At 34.4% G+C, this 19,481-nt stretch overlaps 1 protein-coding gene across 1 annotated transcript in view; it reads right to left on the bottom strand.

The window, feature by feature from the left end:
- NBEA (neurobeachin) overlaps nt 1-19,481 on the bottom strand; it is a 453,025-nt gene that overhangs the window by 294,646 nt on the left and 138,898 nt on the right. Inside the window, exons 19-28 of the mRNA XM_050977434.1 lie at nt 18,425-18,506; nt 18,097-18,220; nt 17,575-17,767; nt 16,311-17,333; nt 14,274-14,491; nt 12,676-12,829; nt 6,035-6,043; nt 3,436-3,616; nt 2,664-2,794; nt 1,273-1,380 (exon numbers count right to left, since the gene is read on the bottom strand). Coding sequence (XP_050833391.1) covers nt 1,273-1,380; nt 2,664-2,794; nt 3,436-3,616; nt 6,035-6,043; nt 12,676-12,829; nt 14,274-14,491; nt 16,311-17,333; nt 17,575-17,767; nt 18,097-18,220; nt 18,425-18,506 — 2,223 coding nt within the window. The remainder of the gene's footprint in view (nt 1-1,272; nt 1,381-2,663; nt 2,795-3,435; nt 3,617-6,034; nt 6,044-12,675; nt 12,830-14,273; nt 14,492-16,310; nt 17,334-17,574; nt 17,768-18,096; nt 18,221-18,424; nt 18,507-19,481) is intronic.

Genomic DNA, 19,481 nt, shown 5'->3' with positions numbered 1-19,481 from the left:
GACAGAAGGAGGTAAGGGGTACAATTGCTGAGAGGGAAATCTAAACGCACTGATGTTTCTCCAGCTGGATGCATAAGCAGGCATAGCAGCTTCTGGTAACACATAAAAGCAGGGAGAATGTACCCCTGTTTTTCTTCCAGAAATAGCTTGTACATTCTGATTTCCCCTTCCTCAAGAGATGTCTGCAGCAATCCTAGGTTTCCAGGACTGATTTAAGTGAAAGTCAGGACCACTATAACTTTGCTGTCTTTTCTTCTCATCCTGCATAATCTGCTGTTCAAGGGAAACTGCCATCTATGGCTTAGATATTATCCAGATTGATATTAAATTGCTCTAATTCAACTAAATGTCTATTATTATTATTATTATTATTATTATTATTATTATTATTATTATTATTATTATTATTATTATTATCATGCAAAACTTAACATGATAAAATTAAAACTTTAGTTTCTATCTTCTCTAGTGGTTTCATCATTTCTCAATTTCACAAGTATGTACTTTTTATTACAGTCAGAATAGAAAGTATGTACTTTCTATTACAGTTCCAGTGCTTGTTTTCCATATTTTCTGGGTGCTACTAAAACTGGCTGCATGTTTTTGCAAGTCTTAAAATAATTAGAAATTCTCTTATTAATTTCTTTCATAGAAGTTCCAGAGACATGCTTTCTTGTATTCTTTCCTCCATTAGTTAAGAAAAGAAAAGCTGACAGAATATTGCTTTTTTGAACTCATGTTGGAGAATCTAAATGCAATGATGTACTTGCAGGTATACAGTAATAATTCCCATTACAAAATCAAGTATATTGTGGTGCAGCTTTGTGCTAAAATCTGTTGCAGAAAAATCTGAAAAAAAATTTTGATATGTTTACATACAGAAATGTGCTCAGCAGAAGTGAGAATTTGCTGCATTTCTGTAACATACATACTAATTTTTTTTCTACCCTGGTTGGATGAATAGTTGGGTCCTTTAGTAAAACAATTTAAATCAACATATGTTGTAACGGATATACCTTGGCTGTGTTTATTTGGCTAGTATAAGATTAAGGCTGAATGTTAAACACAGTCAACTACTAATCTCAAATAGCTTAATCAGTATAATTTTTAAGTGCAGAAGGTGGCTGGTAGTTACAATGTCACAAGCAGAGAGTTTGCAGATAATACAGGAAGTGCAACACATGAAGGATATTTTTAATTCGGGTACAATCAAAATCTTTTTCAATAAGTGATGATTTTGCAGGAGAAAGAATTACAGCACACATTACTCACCACATCACGGAAAACAACTGCTCGTAGACGATTTATATCAACATCCTGAAGAAGCCTATCAGGGTCTTTTATGGGAGAAAGATTTCCAGGGACATTTTCAAGGGGAGTCTAAAAATAAAAAGTAGTGAGATTTTTTGGTCCTCTCAAAATATCAAAGCATTTCTGTTAGAACCTTAATTTGACGTAATTTTTTTAGCTATTACATCAATCTTAGATAAAATTCCACATAATGCTCAGATAAGGGCTCTAGAAATAATGTGATGCTTTTAATTATTTTCTTAATGCTATATAAATTGTTACATCTTTCCAACAGTTGGAACAGCTGTATCTCTAGACAGAGTTAAGATAATAATTTTCACACAAAAGTTTGTTTCAGATTACAGTCACTTCATAACTGAATAAAAAATTATTTCTAATATGCCTGTTATGTTTGAAAATGCTGAACAGAAATAAAAAAAATGTTAATTTTACTGAGACTTATTACAGGCTATGGATAAAATATTTGCTACTATTTAAAAAAAGATAGAATAGCATGCTTCCTTTAAAAATTAAAATGTATTGAATATGAGGCCTGAATACCTAAAAGTCTCCTTATAGGGATTTTCTTTGCATTGAAAGTGACAGTATTTAAAAAGGTAATGCCTTTGTGAGATTTAATGAAATAAAATTGTGAAAGGAGCTAACTTTGCAAAGGCTATTTGAAAAAATTTTAGAGAAGAATAAATACCCTGATTTAGCAATGAAAATATAACAGCAAAAAAGAAGGGATCCTTTACATCATGCAATGTATTGTATTTTATTCATGGGCTCTGACAAATTAATTTTAGATTTTAATTTCTGTGTCCCCAAAGTCTTAAAGATGTGAACAAGTTAAAAATATATTTAAAGAAAAAGAAAAAAAAAAGGAATTAATTAATGACGCTGGAAAAACCAAGTGGTGACTGAATATCCAATAAAATTCACTTCTAAAAGCAGATAGTAAGTACTGACATCTAATATGCATTCAAAGGTCTGTTGAAGCTAATGGAACTCAGATAGTCCACCAACACAGATGCAATTGCAGGATTTCATCAAAAGGGGAGAGTACCCTGATGGAATAAAAAAATCTATTCAGGTATATATGACAGAGCTGAGTAAGGGAACTTGCTCTTTCAAGTAGGCCAAGCAAGAGTGCAAAAGTTGGTTAGAATTGCTACAGTCATACTCCTGCATCAAGGTTTGCATCTTTCAAAAGAGCCTCCTCACACACTTTCACCATAAACCAGCTAACAGGAAAAACCTAAGCTTTTGCCAAATGTTTGAGAAGTTAGTTACAACTATTTTCTGATCCTAAAAAAAAGCGGTGTTTCAGACTTGTCACCATTGCTGTTGGTTACCTAAGGCTCAGTTACCTTGGTTGCTGCTGATGCTGTTACACCCTGAAGAGCATCTTGTGTTTTACCGCCAATTAATGACGTCTTGTTTACTCTCTCTCTTTGCCTTTGCCGGCATTCTAAGCAGTTCCGCACAGCCACACAACAAACTATAAGAAGAAATGAAAAGGCCATAGATTAGAATTTTTTTTCAATATTACATTTAGAACACCAATTAGCACTCATTCCTAGTAGGCAGTAATTGAAAATTTGATTAAAAAATTAAGAACTGAGAAGAAGTCACAAATTTGATACCAGGAGCAGTAAAATTATCAGTATCACAATAAGTAGTATGAGTAACAGTAAACAATGAAGACAAATGCCATGCTGTTGCAAAATTTATTGAGATCTACAGTGTCTGCACAAGTATCCCACTCTTTTTATTTTACATAGCCCATAGAGCCCTACAAATCCATGGAGACTTGCATAAGAAAAACTGCAATATGGAGGCAGTAAAGCAGCTTTAAGAAAAAAAAAATCATCTGTTTACTGATTTAAATTTAATATTTTTACTTTCCCTGAATATATACAACATGAACTACAAAAGGAAGAACATTTTCAGACATGTCTTTCTTATGACTAAATTGAATTGGCCTTAAAACCTATCAGACCAATAAATAATAAATGGGATTTTTACTTTATCACATCAAGCTCTACCTACAAGGTCCTTTGCTGCACATGTCACTATTTGATCCATCGAAACTCATTGATCTGTAAGTAACTATTTAATACATCCTGTCTGTTGACTTACCAAGCCTTAGGCACTGTCGCATTAGACCTCCAGAAGACATGTTTTTTTCAGCTTCAATCTCACTAAAATTTAGAGAGCTGGCAAATACCAATACATCAACCATTGCCATCAGACGGCTGAGAAACGTCACTGCTGTCTCTGCCGACATTCCTTGTGTCACTTCGATATTTTCCAATTCAGTCTTTAAAAGGGGATAATTGAATTAAACAGTTTGAACACAATTGAAATATAAAGACAGCACATACACATAGAAATCTAAATCATTATGCTTAATGGCAGATAGACTGAAAAGTTATTTCAAAAATATCCTACTGATAATATTAACATAAGCTGTGAGTGAAATTCAAAGTAAGGCAGCATGAAGAGTGAGAAAATTATTTATATATACATGCTGTAATAGATGAGAAAAAGTCTAATATAAATGAGAAAGTTATTAGCAATTACATAAAGACAAAGTAAGGGCAGATAATAAAACAATGCATGGTGTTAAAGGGTGCAACATATTCTTACTTTCTTCCATAGGCTAGGCAAACAGGTAACAGATTAAAGGAATTACTCTGTGTATAGCTTTTACTTTTTATGTTCTTTCATATAAACAAATGTGAGGAATGGAGTGGGGAAAAAACAAACAGTTTTGCACTCTGTCTCCATGAATTGATTTTCCCTGCAATGTTTACAGCATATAGAATTCTGACAGAGTCCAATACTTCAATTTATGTTTGCTACCTCATTACAACAACAGAGGGAAAGTAAAAAGGCACAAGTGACATGGCATGCAGCTCACATGTCCCAGAGAGTTGCTGTTTCTTTCCTAACGTTGTACTCTACTTAGTGGGAAGCAGCAAAAAATTTCTGAATGGCTTCAATATTTCTGAAAACCAATTTTTTTTTTCTCCAAAAAAGACACTTAGATGTCCAGAGTCATGTTTTTAAATGTCTTCAGGTATTTAACAGTGCAGGTAAGGGAGGAAACAGTCAGCTTAATCCAAAACAAAAAATATCTGTTTAAACACTCTTGCCTCTGGAGCTAGGCAAATTGAAAACAGGAATGTGTGATACTTGTCTGCATTCAGAATTATTTGACTAAATACTATTTTAAAATGTGTTTAAAGGTGGCTCATTCTTACTGATTGTCAGCAAGTTTTCCAGTTGCAAGACTTGCTGAGCACACAGTTTAGTCTCTTTGAAAAGTACTTTCATTGTGTTTAAAAATTTTATTAGAAGTATTTATTTAAAAAAAAATGGTGTGCTCTTTAGATAATTTCCTTCTAAAGGAAATTAAAAATACAGAAAACAAAATATTTGTTTATTTCCATACTCGTAAAACTCCTAAGCTGCATTCATGGCTTATTTTGAATAATATTTTTACATCCAAAATTATAAAAGTGCAAACTGTGCCAAACAGTATTAAGGAAACAATTTTTTTGAAAGATGAAAGATACAAAGTGGCATGTGTCACCATAATGACAGATAGCCCTTCATTTCATTTCTCTTAGGGATGTAACATGTTGGTCACATGAGTGATTTGGGAAGGGCTGTCATCTGTCTGAACTGCCCAAGAATATTAGAAAAATAGTAAAATGACAACTCTCAGAAGAAAGATTTTCAGCCTATCTTCTATCTCCTTTGGCCAGAAGGCCCAGGCCAGGGCTCCCCGGTTTAGCTTGTGCCGTGTTCCTCACACCTTTTGGAAAAATAGGTTGCTGGTTGTTTTTATAACAGACTGGAAGAAGATTTTTTGAAAGCACTCACCCAAAGAAAATATATTTGCAAAACTCTAAAGCCACAGCAGTCTGCTAGAAAAACTCATTTGTGATTATGGAAACTTGAACTTTGAACATATGCTTGAAATAACAACAGGCTCACTTGTAGCCAGTTGACTGCCTGATGTTGATTTTTATCAAGTTAGAACTGTATTGTGCCAATCATAGTCTTAAACCTCTCAGAATATCTATTGCTGTTTTATTTTTGCAAGTCACTTAATATAAGATTTTAGCAAGATTTTATCAAACTTTGAATTAAAATGATTTTTTTTCCCAAATCTCCCTAAAATTCTGTTTCATGAAGGAAAAAAAAGATGGACTTCTTTTTACACACAACTTACCAGAATTTCTACATGTTAAATACAGCACATTTGTATTGTAAGAGTGTCTAAAATATACTCCATTATTGATCAAGCTCCCTTCTAATACCAATATTTTAAATAGAGGTATCTCTAAAACTCATTGAAAAGTGAACATATCACAGTGTAATTTAAGAGCAGTACAAAGTCTCCCATACAACTAACACGTTCAGGACATGAAGAGTTTCTCTAATGACAACTGCATTTATAACTTAAATTAGCTCACAAGCCTGACTGTGTTCAGCCCAGGAGCTAACAGCAAGCACCATAATTGACAATGCATTAGGTTTTTAAGGGAAATATGGTAGGAAAAATTAATTACTACACCTAATATAATCCTATTCACATTCCACAGTATGTTATAGGAAAATAATAGTAAGAATAATAATAGTTAAAAAAAGCCGTAATATCAAATGATCAAAAATAAGATATTTTTGAAAATGCAAAAAAACTGAAACTTACAGCAGCAATACTAACCTTAGAACCCTGGACATGCAACAGACAAAACAGACAACAGATCACAACAATAAAAGAAAAAGAAAATTATTTAAGTTAACTAAAAAAATACAAGGTAAATTGAAACAAATTAGTATCTTGGAATTATACATTTGTTTAATTTATATTTAAAACAGCAAAACATTTAAGCTCAGCATGAACATTTGAACGTAGACTTGTCAAAGAGAGCTATGCACAAGGAAAACTTTAAATCTTGTATTATTATAGAGTTCATGTAAACACTGATTCTTCCAAAGCAATTTTATGAAGCAAAACAAAGTAATGTTTTAACTAATTATATAGATATGAGCATTTTACAACAAGCCATTCAACTCAAATGTAGTAAAGTAGTTAATCTTTTTATGAGGAGGCAAATATGTTTAAAATGCTTTGAAAAAAAAAAGAATTACAACATGCAATGCTCTGCTCTGGTTCTTCATGCATAATGCTCTTCCCTTGAATACACTACAAGATAGTATTCATTATAATATTACAAGTATTCATTACAATATTATATTTGGATGTGATTTCTTCAACCTAAATCAGTATCAAACTAGATATGACAATGTTTTTGAACCACAGGAAAAAAAAATCAGGACTAAGACACTCAGACTGAGTTGCCCTTCAAATGTCACTATTCACAATTAGATGTGTGTTTAATTTTAATGGTTTAGTTTTAGGTAGAACCCCTCTCTCTATTACCATAGTGGTCAAGGACCTAATTCTTAAGTTTTCACTGGTCCTGTTTTAAAAATAGAAACAAATTTCAGATTCTGTCAGTTATCATTGCTGTAATTTAGACAGTGGAAAAACCTAACCTAAGAAAAAGAAAAGCTGAAATGAACAGATTTCTTCCCTCTTGGGGCAGAAAATACAATGCTCAACCAGTTTTTAAATGTGTCTTCATCTTTTTGTTGTTGGATGCAGCTGGAGAATTAACTTGTGGCTATCATCTCTTAATTACTGTCTGACAATTTTGATATCAGTTTTACCACTTTTGATTCTAGAATTGTTGTAGAGCACACAGCACCCGTGGAACCACACGAGTCCTGAACATGACAAGGCTAACACTGTACCCAAGTCATACATCTCAGCTTTTAATCCACAGACCTAATAAGGCCATCATTAAATATTTAATGGAGTTTTGTGGACAGTTCATATAACACCAGCAGCCCTCAGATCACAATTTGAGAGCCGATATTTTGAATTCTGCAAGTAAGAAGCTGAATATAGACTTCTTAGAATAAGTAGAAAAACAAACTGATTGCAAGAGGTCTGGAAATTTGTTCTAAATTGTCCTATAATTGTCTATAATTGTCAAATATTTAATCTCCTCAAACTTCTTTTGCCTTGCTCAATGTCTCCAAGTCCTTGTCACAGCTGCTATCCTTGTAGCAAGCAGTGATTCCTTCCAATTGCTAGCTTGTACACAAAATGTTTTATCTGTAAACCAGCTTCTATTAACAGAAAGCATCTTCTGCAAACTTTTTCCCTTACACGTCCTGTTTTTCACACTTCCACAACATCTTAATAATGCTTCTTTACGGTTGCAGTTATTTTTAGAAAGCCTCAAAGATATCCCCAACAGAAAAGAGAAAATAAAAGGAAATAGTATTTTGTATTTTATAACCTTCCCATAATTGTACAAGAGTTATCTAATATTCCCAATTTAATATACAAGAAGTCAGAATTAAAAAGTAGAAGACACTCCAGATTATATTGTAAACCAAAACAACTGCTCATATTTTTTTGTTAATATTTTCTTAAAATCCAAATAGTTTCATATATACAACTGGCAACACTTTAAAAACACCAGCATTTGAAGTAAGTCCATGTACAGACCCTGGGAGAGAGGTACTACAGAAATGAAATTGAGTGAAATATTAAAAATTGTGGTAATAGATTATTGTAAGTTACAGTAAACTTTGCCCCGTATGTCATAAAAATATATAACCTTCTCTGCATTCCTGAGTTACCCCCCACAGATTTTTGAGTGTTTTGTTTACACCAAAGATGCATTTTTTTTTCTTTTATTATATTTTTTTATTTATATTTAAAGTTTTCTATTCAGATCATCCTAGTCTAGATTAAAAAAAAAAAAAAAATCAACCAAAAAAGTAAAATCCAAAACCATACAAAAAAGAAAACAAAAATAAACCCCACAAGATAAAAGGCAGATTTCTTTTACAGGCATACAAGCACTCCATAGTGAAGAAATTCTATGGTTAAGACTGCCCATTCTTCAGCAGGCAAGGAATCATGCAATAATCTTCCACCTAGCCCAGAAGAATTGCCATTTCACTCCAAATCTGAACCATGCAAAAGAAAAAATAAGTCTTTTTGAAATGAGGAGTTTTTCAAGCATTCATCTTTTTAAGGAAACTGTGACAGTACAACTTTTTTTTAGCAATGGAGGGAACACAATATAGAATTTGTTGCACAAAAGGAAAAAGAAAATCAATAAAAACTAAAACTGAAATTTCTTCGGTATTCTGAAAGTCATTTTGCTAAAATTATCCTTGGCTTTTTTCTTCAAATACACTTAATTAATTTAAGCATCTAATATTCAGCATCTGTTTTATTAATGAGAAAAAAGGTAAACTGCTTTATAAAATCAGAGGCAATGGGATACATGTAAGAGCAGTTAATTCTATAGCAGATTGTTGAGAAGAGAGTTTTGCAGCAGAATTTAGGACTGCTTAAGAATGAGCGGCCCAGATTTGCTAGAACTCTGACTCTGGAGAGGACTGTGAGACAGTTGAAAAAGGAGCTGTGTGCTTCTGTCTTTCTCCATTAGAAAACAAGGTATCCCATAAAAAGAGAATGGATGGAGCTCCAGGTTAACCACCTTTCTAGCCAGACCCTACAGGGATCTGGTAATGTCTATATCAGAGATATCTGAATAATTTGATTCTGTTGAGTAGATCTCCATTGGATAGAAATCTAGGCCACATGTAAGTACTTCAAGTGAATACTGAGATTTTACCCTAATCTCTTCATGAATTCCATCCCTGTTTCAATAATCCCAAAGTTAAAGGGAGGAATGACCTGTACTATTGGTTCTATAGTCTTCTTGCTTTCATGTTTCATTATTCCAGACCAAAAAGTAAATTAATTTTTCTAAGTGGATGTAAATACATGATCTATGCCACAAATAAAATATACTAAGAGGAAATAAGTAAGAGCTACTACTTTAAAATTTCAATATGGGCCCCAAAAGATCATCAGTGGGAATATCAGAGCCTCTCCATTCATGAAAGTGAAGAAGGAAGAAATTAAGTAAAAATGAGCTCACACTTGTTAATAAATTGAATTATGTATTCTACAGAATCTACAAAACATAAGGGTTTTGTCCCTCCAGAAAAGCTCTGCAGAAAAGAGATATGGAGGATCAGAGACCAAAGAAGAAGATGGTGTGGATTCCAAGAGGCTCACCAGGAGATACGACTCAATCCTACAAAGTCATACAGGATATGGAGCTAAATAAAGACATGATTAACCACTCTTTTCATAGTATAAACAGTAAAGCACATAGTGACTTTATGCATTTAAGCAGGCTTAAGAAAAACAAAGACAAGAAGTGCTTCGAAGGTTATATAATTGCTTTGTCAGGCTCAATGCCGAAGGATATTATGAAAGCTAAAAGCATAAGTAGCTTCAAAAAATATTAGATAAAGTCTAGAAGGATGAATTCCTCAGTGGTTATTAAATATGACAGTTCAAACACCCTCTCTAGTTGTTAAAATCCTAAATGCTGAAACAGAGTGTTATTAGAGCAATCAATATGCTTGCTTGTACTTCTGCATTTTGATGTAAGCTGCAAACAGCCACTGTTGGTGGCAGAATGCTAAAGCAGACAGGCCCTTGGGCTGACCCAGTGAGGCAGCTTATGTAGCCTGTGAACAGCTTTCTTTTCTTTTGGAAGCGAAGTGCAACACGGCTTGAGCGGACTTCTATTACCATGCCCAGTTTCAATTACAGAATTACACAGACTGACAGAATGGTTGGGGTTGGGAGGAATTCAGGAGGTACAACACTAAAATTTGAACTCTGTACCTTGTAGATAGAAAGTTATTCATAAATGTAATTAATTACAACACAGTAGGTTCCACATAGAAATCAAGAAATGCTTTTCCATGGTGAGGCTGACTGAGCACTGACACAAATTGCTCAGGGAGGTGATGGAGTCTCCATCCTCAGAGACAGTGAAAAACTGTCTCAACACAGTCCTGGGCAACTGGCTGTAGATGGCCCTGCTTGAGCGTGGGTGTTGGACCAGGTGATCTCCTTGGTCCCCTTTCCAGCCTCAGCCATTCTGTGATTCTGTGTGTCTTTGAGTCAGTGAAGGAGAAAGCCTACAGGTCCTTTCCCCCTTTAAGAGTTACCCTGGCAGAGAGTGCCAGTAGCAGGCCTGCTGCAAGTGCTTTTATGCAGTGCAGATGTCATATCAATCTTCCAGTTTCAAACCTCATCCCTCTTCCCATTAGCAGCTTCTAGAATGAGGAGGGTGAGACAGCCTTTTGTAACTGATTGCTTTCAGTGGCCTACTTTGCCCTTTCAAGGCTGAGAAGAAATATATTCTGAACCAGCAATCCATCCACTTCTCCACAGCAGTTCAAGGATGCACTCGCATTAGAAGTCTGAGAATCAGTATGAAACTTTTCATTCATCATATTATGGATATTCACAAGTGGTCTGATGCCCAGCAGGGCATCTGCTCCCTTCGAAACTGTGATTCACAGCAAGACTGAGGGAGAGCACCTGCCCTAAGGAGAGAGGATGGGCTGCACTCTTCATATCTGTCACAGTGATGAATACATCCACCTTCCTTTTAATCTTAATGGATGGGCAATGAAGAACAGGAATGGAGTTGAACAGGCAGGAAGAAGCCTTTTTTTTTTTTTAATTCCACACAGTAGGATTCATTCAATTTGAAGCACAAACCAAACTTTGGGTGAATGACTTTATTTCCCAATTTATTTTTATTTTATTGACCTAGACACATGGTAAAATTAAGCATTTAAGTAATACACATAGTCCCCATATAGTGGAGAGATGTGTGCATAATAACCAAATTTGAAAATGTAGTCTTTTGTATCAGTGCATGAAAATCACTGCTACTGAGCAAGGCAGTATTGACACACAATATTTTAAGAAATGGATGTTAACTATTAAAGCTGTGTCAGGTAACCATCGATACAGACACACACACACACATATTATCCAAAATAAATAGATGGAAATGGTGAACTTCAAAATTATTATTCCATAGAATGGCTCTGCAGTATCATACACCAGGACAAGAATTAAAACCCACAAAGAGCATTCAATGGAACTGCAGCCTAATTAACGTTGTGCCTGGTTTATATTTTTATATAAAAGACGACGAAACACCAGTTTCAAATGATGCCTAAAATGTTTGCTGTAAAAATATATGCCCCAATGTCCTTTAAAGAATGGTAGTGCAGCCTGGTTTCAAGATGGCTCAGTGTGTACTTGCTCATACTTGTCAATATTTACAATGAAGCACTTCCACACTTAGGACCTTAATGTTATTATTGTGACTGCAGACAATAATTTCAGTCTTTCACTTTTGGTTAAAGAAAGTATTTTTCCAGTTACACAGTGAAAATAGTAAAGAGACAGCATCAAAAATTGTATTAATTGCATGTCTGAAAATTACATTAATGTTTAGCAAATTGCCAGCCTATTCATTCATACCATTCAAAATCTGCAAAAAAGGGTTTTTTAACTAGAAGTAAAACTAAAGAAAAAAGTAATCTCGATTGCTGAATAGCTAGGAAAAAATATTTGAGATTTTACTGCAAACCACATTTGCAGTCTCCAGGGTCCATTACCTACATTACTTCAGAGGAGTCTCTTTGTCCTTTCTAGGTCTCATTGTCTCCCCTTTCAAAGACCTATATTAACTACAGATAATTTTTACAGGATGCTCAAGATGACATTTAGCAGAGAAGAAATAGTCATAGATATTAAAGGCACAGAAAAGGCACCCCATTCAAATAACACAAGTACTCTTGTCAATAATGTGATATTTATAAATTATTTCTCCCTTCTGATAATACAGAGTGATGATACAGAGTGATGAGCTCTAATCTGCTAAGAACTTACAGCTTTGAGGAGATAAAAATACAATGACTTTTAATACAAGATTAAAAAAAAGGGCAGGGAGGGGGGAAGGATGTAATGAAGAAAGATGTAAACAGAGTAACAGGGGATGACTTCTGGTCTCATTTGGCATGCAAACTAATAGTGGGCATGCAAAAAAGGTTGAATATCAATGAGTAGACATCATAAAGCATGCTGTTTTGTTACTGGAATAATTATCTTAATGGTCATCCCTTTAAATGAAATATTAAATAACGATGAAATATTTTTCTTACTAAGTACTACTTCTCTGATAAAATAAGCATTTCAAATGCAAAATGTTATAAACATTCTGTATATCAAAGTGTAACAGTTTGATTATAAATTTAAAATTTTGAAGGAATTAGCAGAAAGGGGACAGGAGTCCCAAAAGAAGAAGAGTCAGCTGAAAATAGCAGTTTGCATTATTAAAAACAATTTCTAATATCACCACTAGGTGGGAATATTGTACTTACAGTTGGGGATGTGGCTGCTGACAGCAATGGTAAAATTCCTCCACAAGCAATAATAATATTGTCTACCATCTGGGAAATGAGGTGTATTGTGTTGTGTACAAAAATAATATTTTCATTGCTATTGACAAAGTCCATCACTGACTTTGTGGAGTGGCTGCAAGGACAGAAAGAAAGAAGGATTAAAAACAAACAATTAAAATAAATTTTAGATAAATATATTCTTTGCAACCATACTGTGAATGTTTCTTTGATAATAAGGAAAAATTTTGTCTACAAAACTTTTTGTGTAAATTGTCTAAAAATATCAACAAGGCTAGTCTAATGAACAAATTGATTGCTATCTCTTTCTGCACAGGATTACATTCAAATACTCAGCTGAGAACAACATCTTCAAATCTTTTATTCCCATCAACCAGTACTTCACTTCACAGGCAGTTCTGCTGAAGGCAGTGGAGTTGTTTCTGCAGCCTGAAAGCAAGTATTTAATATTGGCTTCACCGAGCTGCAGCAGTGCCATGTGAAGCACCCTTGATAACATCTAATGATAACACCTGCTACTGTTTTAAAGGAGAAACTCAATAATATGGCCATAACTTGATTCAATATTAACTTTGCTAACTGATAATAAACCTAGACCTAATAATACCTCCACAAGCCACAGATGCTTGTAAGATTAGTTGGAATCTCAGTGACTCCTAATTGGTGAGCAATTGTCCTGTGAAACAGCCACTCCCCAAAAATATAAAAGCCCTGTGTGAAAATATTGAGGAATACTCTAAGTATGGTCTTTCCCCAAAGCAACATCTCTTGTCAGACAGCAAACAAAAATTAAAGGCATCAACTGAAAATATACCATCTGAACTTTAACCTTCAAGCATTATCTGAACACATCCCATATACTTGGCCAAAAGCAAAATATCAAAATTGTCTATTTTCAAGTGAGTATCACAGAACAGTCCAACAAACTGGAAATTTAATGTAGTATAAATTGCTCCTTTGACAAAACTATGCTCAAGTTTTGTGAAAATTAACTATTCTCTAGTGGAAATTAGAGTAAATTGTCTCCTTATATTATAGTTACAGACTACCTCTATTAACATATACAAAATGTACAAAAACTCCAGGAAACCACACTGCTGTCATAAAATATTTTATGATCACCAAGACTAAACTCAGCCAGTAGCTGGTATGCAAAAGAAAATTTGTCAATAGAGTGTTTCCTTAGAAAAAGGAATCAGGTAGATAATCTTTTAACTAATTAATTAGGAAGATGGCCATTAGCAGAAGTCATGCTGTCTGGAACAGGGGCAGTATCTATCTTATTTAATGCTAAATATAAGCTGGAAGAGCAGCTCAGTTTATTTAGGTATTCAGGATTCATACAACTCCTCAAGAAAACAGGAATTACTACCTGTGAAACTGAGCTGTTCTAGGCTGGGAAGGGGTAAAAACAGAAGGTAGAAGATACAGAGAAGCACTGCAGCTAACACCAACTCTTTTCCTTCCCACCATCCCAGTAACATACCCTCTCCAACACTCTAACTTTTCCTTATTGATTGAAACACAGAAGAGGAGTTAAAGAAGAAACAGTGACCCACCTTCTCCAAACATGTACATCTGTTTCTAGTGCAAAAAGCAAGTCTGTCAGGAGCCGCTGGTGCATGGGAGACCATTTAAACTCTGGAATACGAAACATAGTTGTGCGTGGACCTGGACTAAACTGGCGTCGCTGCTCCTCCGTCATTGGCATTCCTCGAAATCCCAAGTCAACACGTAAATCCCGGTCTTGCTGAGTGACAGATCGACCCTGTATTGCCTACATCAACAAGAGGTTCAAAAATTATGTTAACAGTTAATGGTGTGTTTTTGAATGCAACACAGAATCTGAGAAAGGGCAGGATAAAACAATGTGGCCACAAACCACAGGAGACATTGATGTTCCAAGGCAGGCAGTATCCTTCAGTGAATGAGCTGCTCCAAGACAAAACACTCAGTGCTGACAGGGGGTGTGTCTGGCCCCTTTTCAGCTGCTCACCAAGCTTTTACTCTCAGATTCTTCACTGGTAGTCTTACAGAAAAGACCAAATGTAGTCCATCCAAGGCCAGCAACAAGACTTTGTTTACATTAACAATATTTTGAGCTAATGAACATGGACAAACTACACAGTTGTGGCTTCAAGGAATGTATATTTTTGGACAGCTCCTCATTTTTGAATACCAATTTATTTATCTGGTCTTATTAGAAGATCATTAGAGAATTACACCTAGTCTCCAAATCCCCTTTTGCCAAGTTAAAATCAAAAGAGAACTTTGCAAAACAATTATGTTTTAGCAATGTAAAAATGGACATAGCACTGGAGTTGTGCTAAAAAGCTACTTGCTTATTTAGTCGATCCTAATCTCTTATAGCCAGTGTTATGAGAGTAGAAAATATTTCCTTTATATAATTTGATCTCTTGGGACTAAAATTGTTACAGTTGCTTGCATTTCCTATGTTTTTCTTAGGCTTATCTTTAAATGATTTTTTTTGTTAGACTTACCTAAGATTTTAATTTTTTATATGAATTTCTGCATAATGCTTTCAATTGTACTTTCCATTTTTTTTTCTAGTTAGAAACATAGGTTGATATATTCATGACATATATATGAATTCAATATTTGATCTATTATTAATAAAGGTATTAACTCTTAGAAGTAAGCAGTAGTTCCCATCTCTGTCACACAGTTTGCTTGCTTTCTTTCAGTCCATTTGAATAAAAGAGATTTACTTCTTACTGATAAGGCAGGGAGATGATTGTAGACCTGTTTTTAGAGAATTTGAGGTAGCAGCTCCAGTCAAATACATTCTCCTTCAGGTACAATAGCAGGTAACCCTCATGCCAGCAGCAACAATGGTATAATAACTTTAACATAACAGAGGAGCTTTTATCTAGCCAATAATACTGCATCTGCAAGAATGGGCTTTGATGTGCATTGCCACTGCATAAAAAAGCATGAAGTAAGTATGTCTACTTAGGTGGCTGGTCTTTAAGTAACTTTCAGTGGTCTCAAGGAGATCAAATCTAATGAGGCATCTGAGGTGTTACCACACCTACAGCAATCAAAACTCCAACCACCAGCTCCACTCTGTACGTGCTAAAATAGATTTTCTCATTATTCAAGAAAACAATAATTCTCCATTTATTTTTTATTTCATAAGTACTTCAATTTTTTTTTATTATTACAGTTAACTTCATTTTAAGACAAAGTATTTAACCATTGAAAGCTCAGAGTTCATAGCACCCAAACAAGAGATTTGAAGATGAATTTCTGCTAGTTGCTCAGTTGATAATTCTTCTTTAGGACATTATTTAGAAGAGAAATTAATGCCCACATATTTAAACCAATTAATTGTAATTTATTGTTGATTTTAGTAGGAAATAACTGTTATTCAACTATTATTGGCAATATATATTTTCTATACAGTCATGAAAGATTTCACATTATGGCATTTTCAAAGAAAATGGGCCTGGAAGGTGTACATTTTTCATATAATTAAAGAAATATACTTCAAATATATCTCAGATCTTATACTAATAATCTTCCCCTCAGCAATGAGCAGTGATTAGAGACATAAATGGGTACTTGAAATATACCTGGGTTGTAGCCGTTGTCTGGATCTTCCGTATCTCCTTCCCTGCCTCCTTACCATCATCAGATCTTTCTGTATCTGATATTATACTTCCTGCATCAACATTAGGTACAGTTTTGCTACCAGAAGACTCTGTCTCAAGAGTTGTGGCAGTCATTTCAGCATATTCTAATCCTTTAGATGATGAAGACAACTCCCTCTCAGAAATGCTATTCATTCCATCTGAAGTGGTGTGAATCTTGAACTCTTTGTCCTCTATTATACTTGAAGCACAAGTTATATCTACACTACTTGTCATATGTGCAAGCAATCCCAAATCATCATTTACACCAAGATGCATCTGTGTCTCTTGCACATTTGGAATGGCAATGTGATTACTTGAAAGTTCTGGAAGGAGTTTCTCCTCCTGACTAGGTATTTTATCAAAGAGAAATGAGGTATTGTTAGTAGAAGGTTCATCTTTCTCATCAGCCAGAGTTATTAAGGGACCATTATCTTTTTCCTCATTCTTCTTAATAATACCCACACTTCCATGAACATTGTTTTGGAGCTTCTCAACAGCTGCACTATATACATTATCTAGAAGAGATTCCACTTCTACCAGTGCACCATTTTCTCCAGTTCCCATTGTCTCGGGTGACAAATCCATATCATCAAGTTTTACTTCTGTCGCTTCTACTTTTTCAGCTTTTATATCAACTAAAAGGTCATGAACTTCCACATGCACTCCTCCTCCTCCAGGTCTCTCAGCAGTTCCAAGCACATCATCTGACACCTTTGTAGCCATGAGCAAGTCCCTCGTATCTGTATTGACGGGGTAATCTGTTTCACTTTCTGGGCTTTGACTTTGTGAAAGATCTTCTATCTCTCGGATTTCCATTCCACCTTTTGCTCCTGTTGTCTGAGAGGAAAGACCTGAGATGGTGCTCACATTCCCCTTCTTCCCCTTTTTAATGTTTTCTTCCTCTTGCCTTTGATACTCTTCATACATTTTTGCTAGATATTCCTTGTGAGCTTCATATGTGACCTTAAAAAGAAAAGATGACATGGATGAATATATGCTAGATGAATTGGGCAAAATGTAGCAAGATTTTTAGGAACATATTAAGTACAGCTTACTAAGTGTTTGACAAGGAAAAAAGCCACCTTGACATGAGTAGTGAGAGCCACCAGATGGCACTAAATCACTTTACATCTTTATTCCTATGCTGGTACTGCCTTTGGGGGTTATCCATATTTTAAAAAATCATCTATGAGCAGTTTCTTACCTTGGAATGGGCTATAGAAAGAGTATCCACCCACACTCTCCAGCCTCCCCATTCATATTTTATTGCATGGTACAAGAGAATACGGAAAATGTTGTAAACCATCTCTGTGATCTTCTGCTCTTCAGAGTTCTTAGGATTAATGTATCCCAGAGAAAACATCCAGTCCTGCCACACTGAACACTGAAGTAAACATCTAAAGTGAAATAATTAGTTCAAAATATATCCAAACAAAGCTTCTTTATTTTAACATTAAGATGGTTAAGATGGGAGGAACATCATCTCTTAACATCAATCCAATATTAGGAATAAACTCAAAAATACTTCAGTATGAGAAAATAATCAAAATATAATACAGAGAAGAATCCAGTATTAGTTACTGAACTACGAAATGTTACCACAAATGTATTAGATTTATTTTAAATATATTTAATTTATTACAGACTCTAACACTCTACACAGAGTATAACAAATTGCTATTACCCAGAAATCAATGAGGAGAAAATACTATTTGCATGGACATACCTTCTGTTTTCACGGCTGTTACTGAACAGTTTGATCATATCAGATAAGAACAAACGTCGAACTTCCATCAGCTCTGCACTTGGCGTGGAGTTTTTTAACAGCGTTGCCACCACCTTAAGAATCACTTTGAAAGAATAAATTAGTTATGTAAAGCACTTTACCAATGTTTAAAAAAAGAAATAATTGCTAACAGCCATTAATGTAAGAGGTAACTGCAACCCATATGTATCTAAGATACATGAATGAATTGTTCTTACTTTCTGAACCATCATTTCAAAAATCCTCTAGGTGACACATTTATGAAACAAACATAATATATTGTCCTTACTTGGATTCTGAATTTTCACGGTTGAATCTGGCTCTGGATGTGGTTTATGAACAACTTGGGTGCATACTTGTTCTGTCAAAATCTAAAACAGAATATCAACTTCCTTTTACCATTTTTAATCAAACACTACAGTATTTCTTTGTTCATTTCAAAATTTGTTAAGAACATTTACCATGGCCATATGCAACATGATAGTAAAAAATTAGGTAAAATATTTTAAATCTTGAAAACAAGAATAAAGTAATTCCTTTATGCAGGGATAAAGATTTTCATGGTTGCACTGTAGCTGAATAGCTAAACTTTGAGTTCGTTACCTAAATATACACTAACAGTATTTTAAAGATATTCCATTCATATTTCTCATATTTTTATACATTCACTCATCAAATATCTTTTACAAGCCACATACATCAACAATTATTCTCATATGTTTCATCAAAACCAAACCACTTAATTTTTAAAACTGGGTTTGGTTTCCTCCAGCTAGCAAGGAGTAAAAGTCAGAGTAAGCATTCCATAGGAGTAATCCTGGGGCTTCACATAATGAGGAAGGCAGAAAATTCTCCTGTTGCTTGAATTGTACCTGACAACCTAATTAATCTGTATTGAGGCAACACCACAAACCTTTCACATTGGGATACCTGTCACTGGATGTGTGTATGCAACTTTATTTTTAAGAACAATCTAAAGATTCAATGAAATCAACAGAGAAAGGCTAAAAATTCAATGATATCAACACAGAATTCTCAGTAAAGAGAATTAGTTAAGAGATTTAGAAAAGCTACACTCAAGTAAATGTATTTCAAAATTGAGGAATTTCACTAGCGATATTTATTTGAAAGAACTTTAGCTCTCTCATTAAAAAATAATCAAACTAGTGTCAGTCATAAACACAGAATCTTAGAATAGGTCCTTATATATTGATATTTAAAATAGAAATGCAAATATGCCCTTACTTTATATGAGAGAATATGGAAAATATCTGTTTCTTTAGCAAATCTTCAGTACCTAGACCACTTAACCCATTTTTTCTCCTTTCCTCTGACTACTTTTTCAA

Source organism: Serinus canaria, chromosome 1 (genome assembly GCF_022539315.1).
Source record: "Serinus canaria isolate serCan28SL12 chromosome 1, serCan2020, whole genome shotgun sequence".
Classification (NCBI taxonomy): domain Eukaryota; kingdom Metazoa; phylum Chordata; class Aves; order Passeriformes; family Fringillidae; genus Serinus; species Serinus canaria.
The sequence above is the reverse complement of the archived record's forward strand: the minus strand, read 5'-3'. Positions and strand labels throughout refer to the sequence as shown.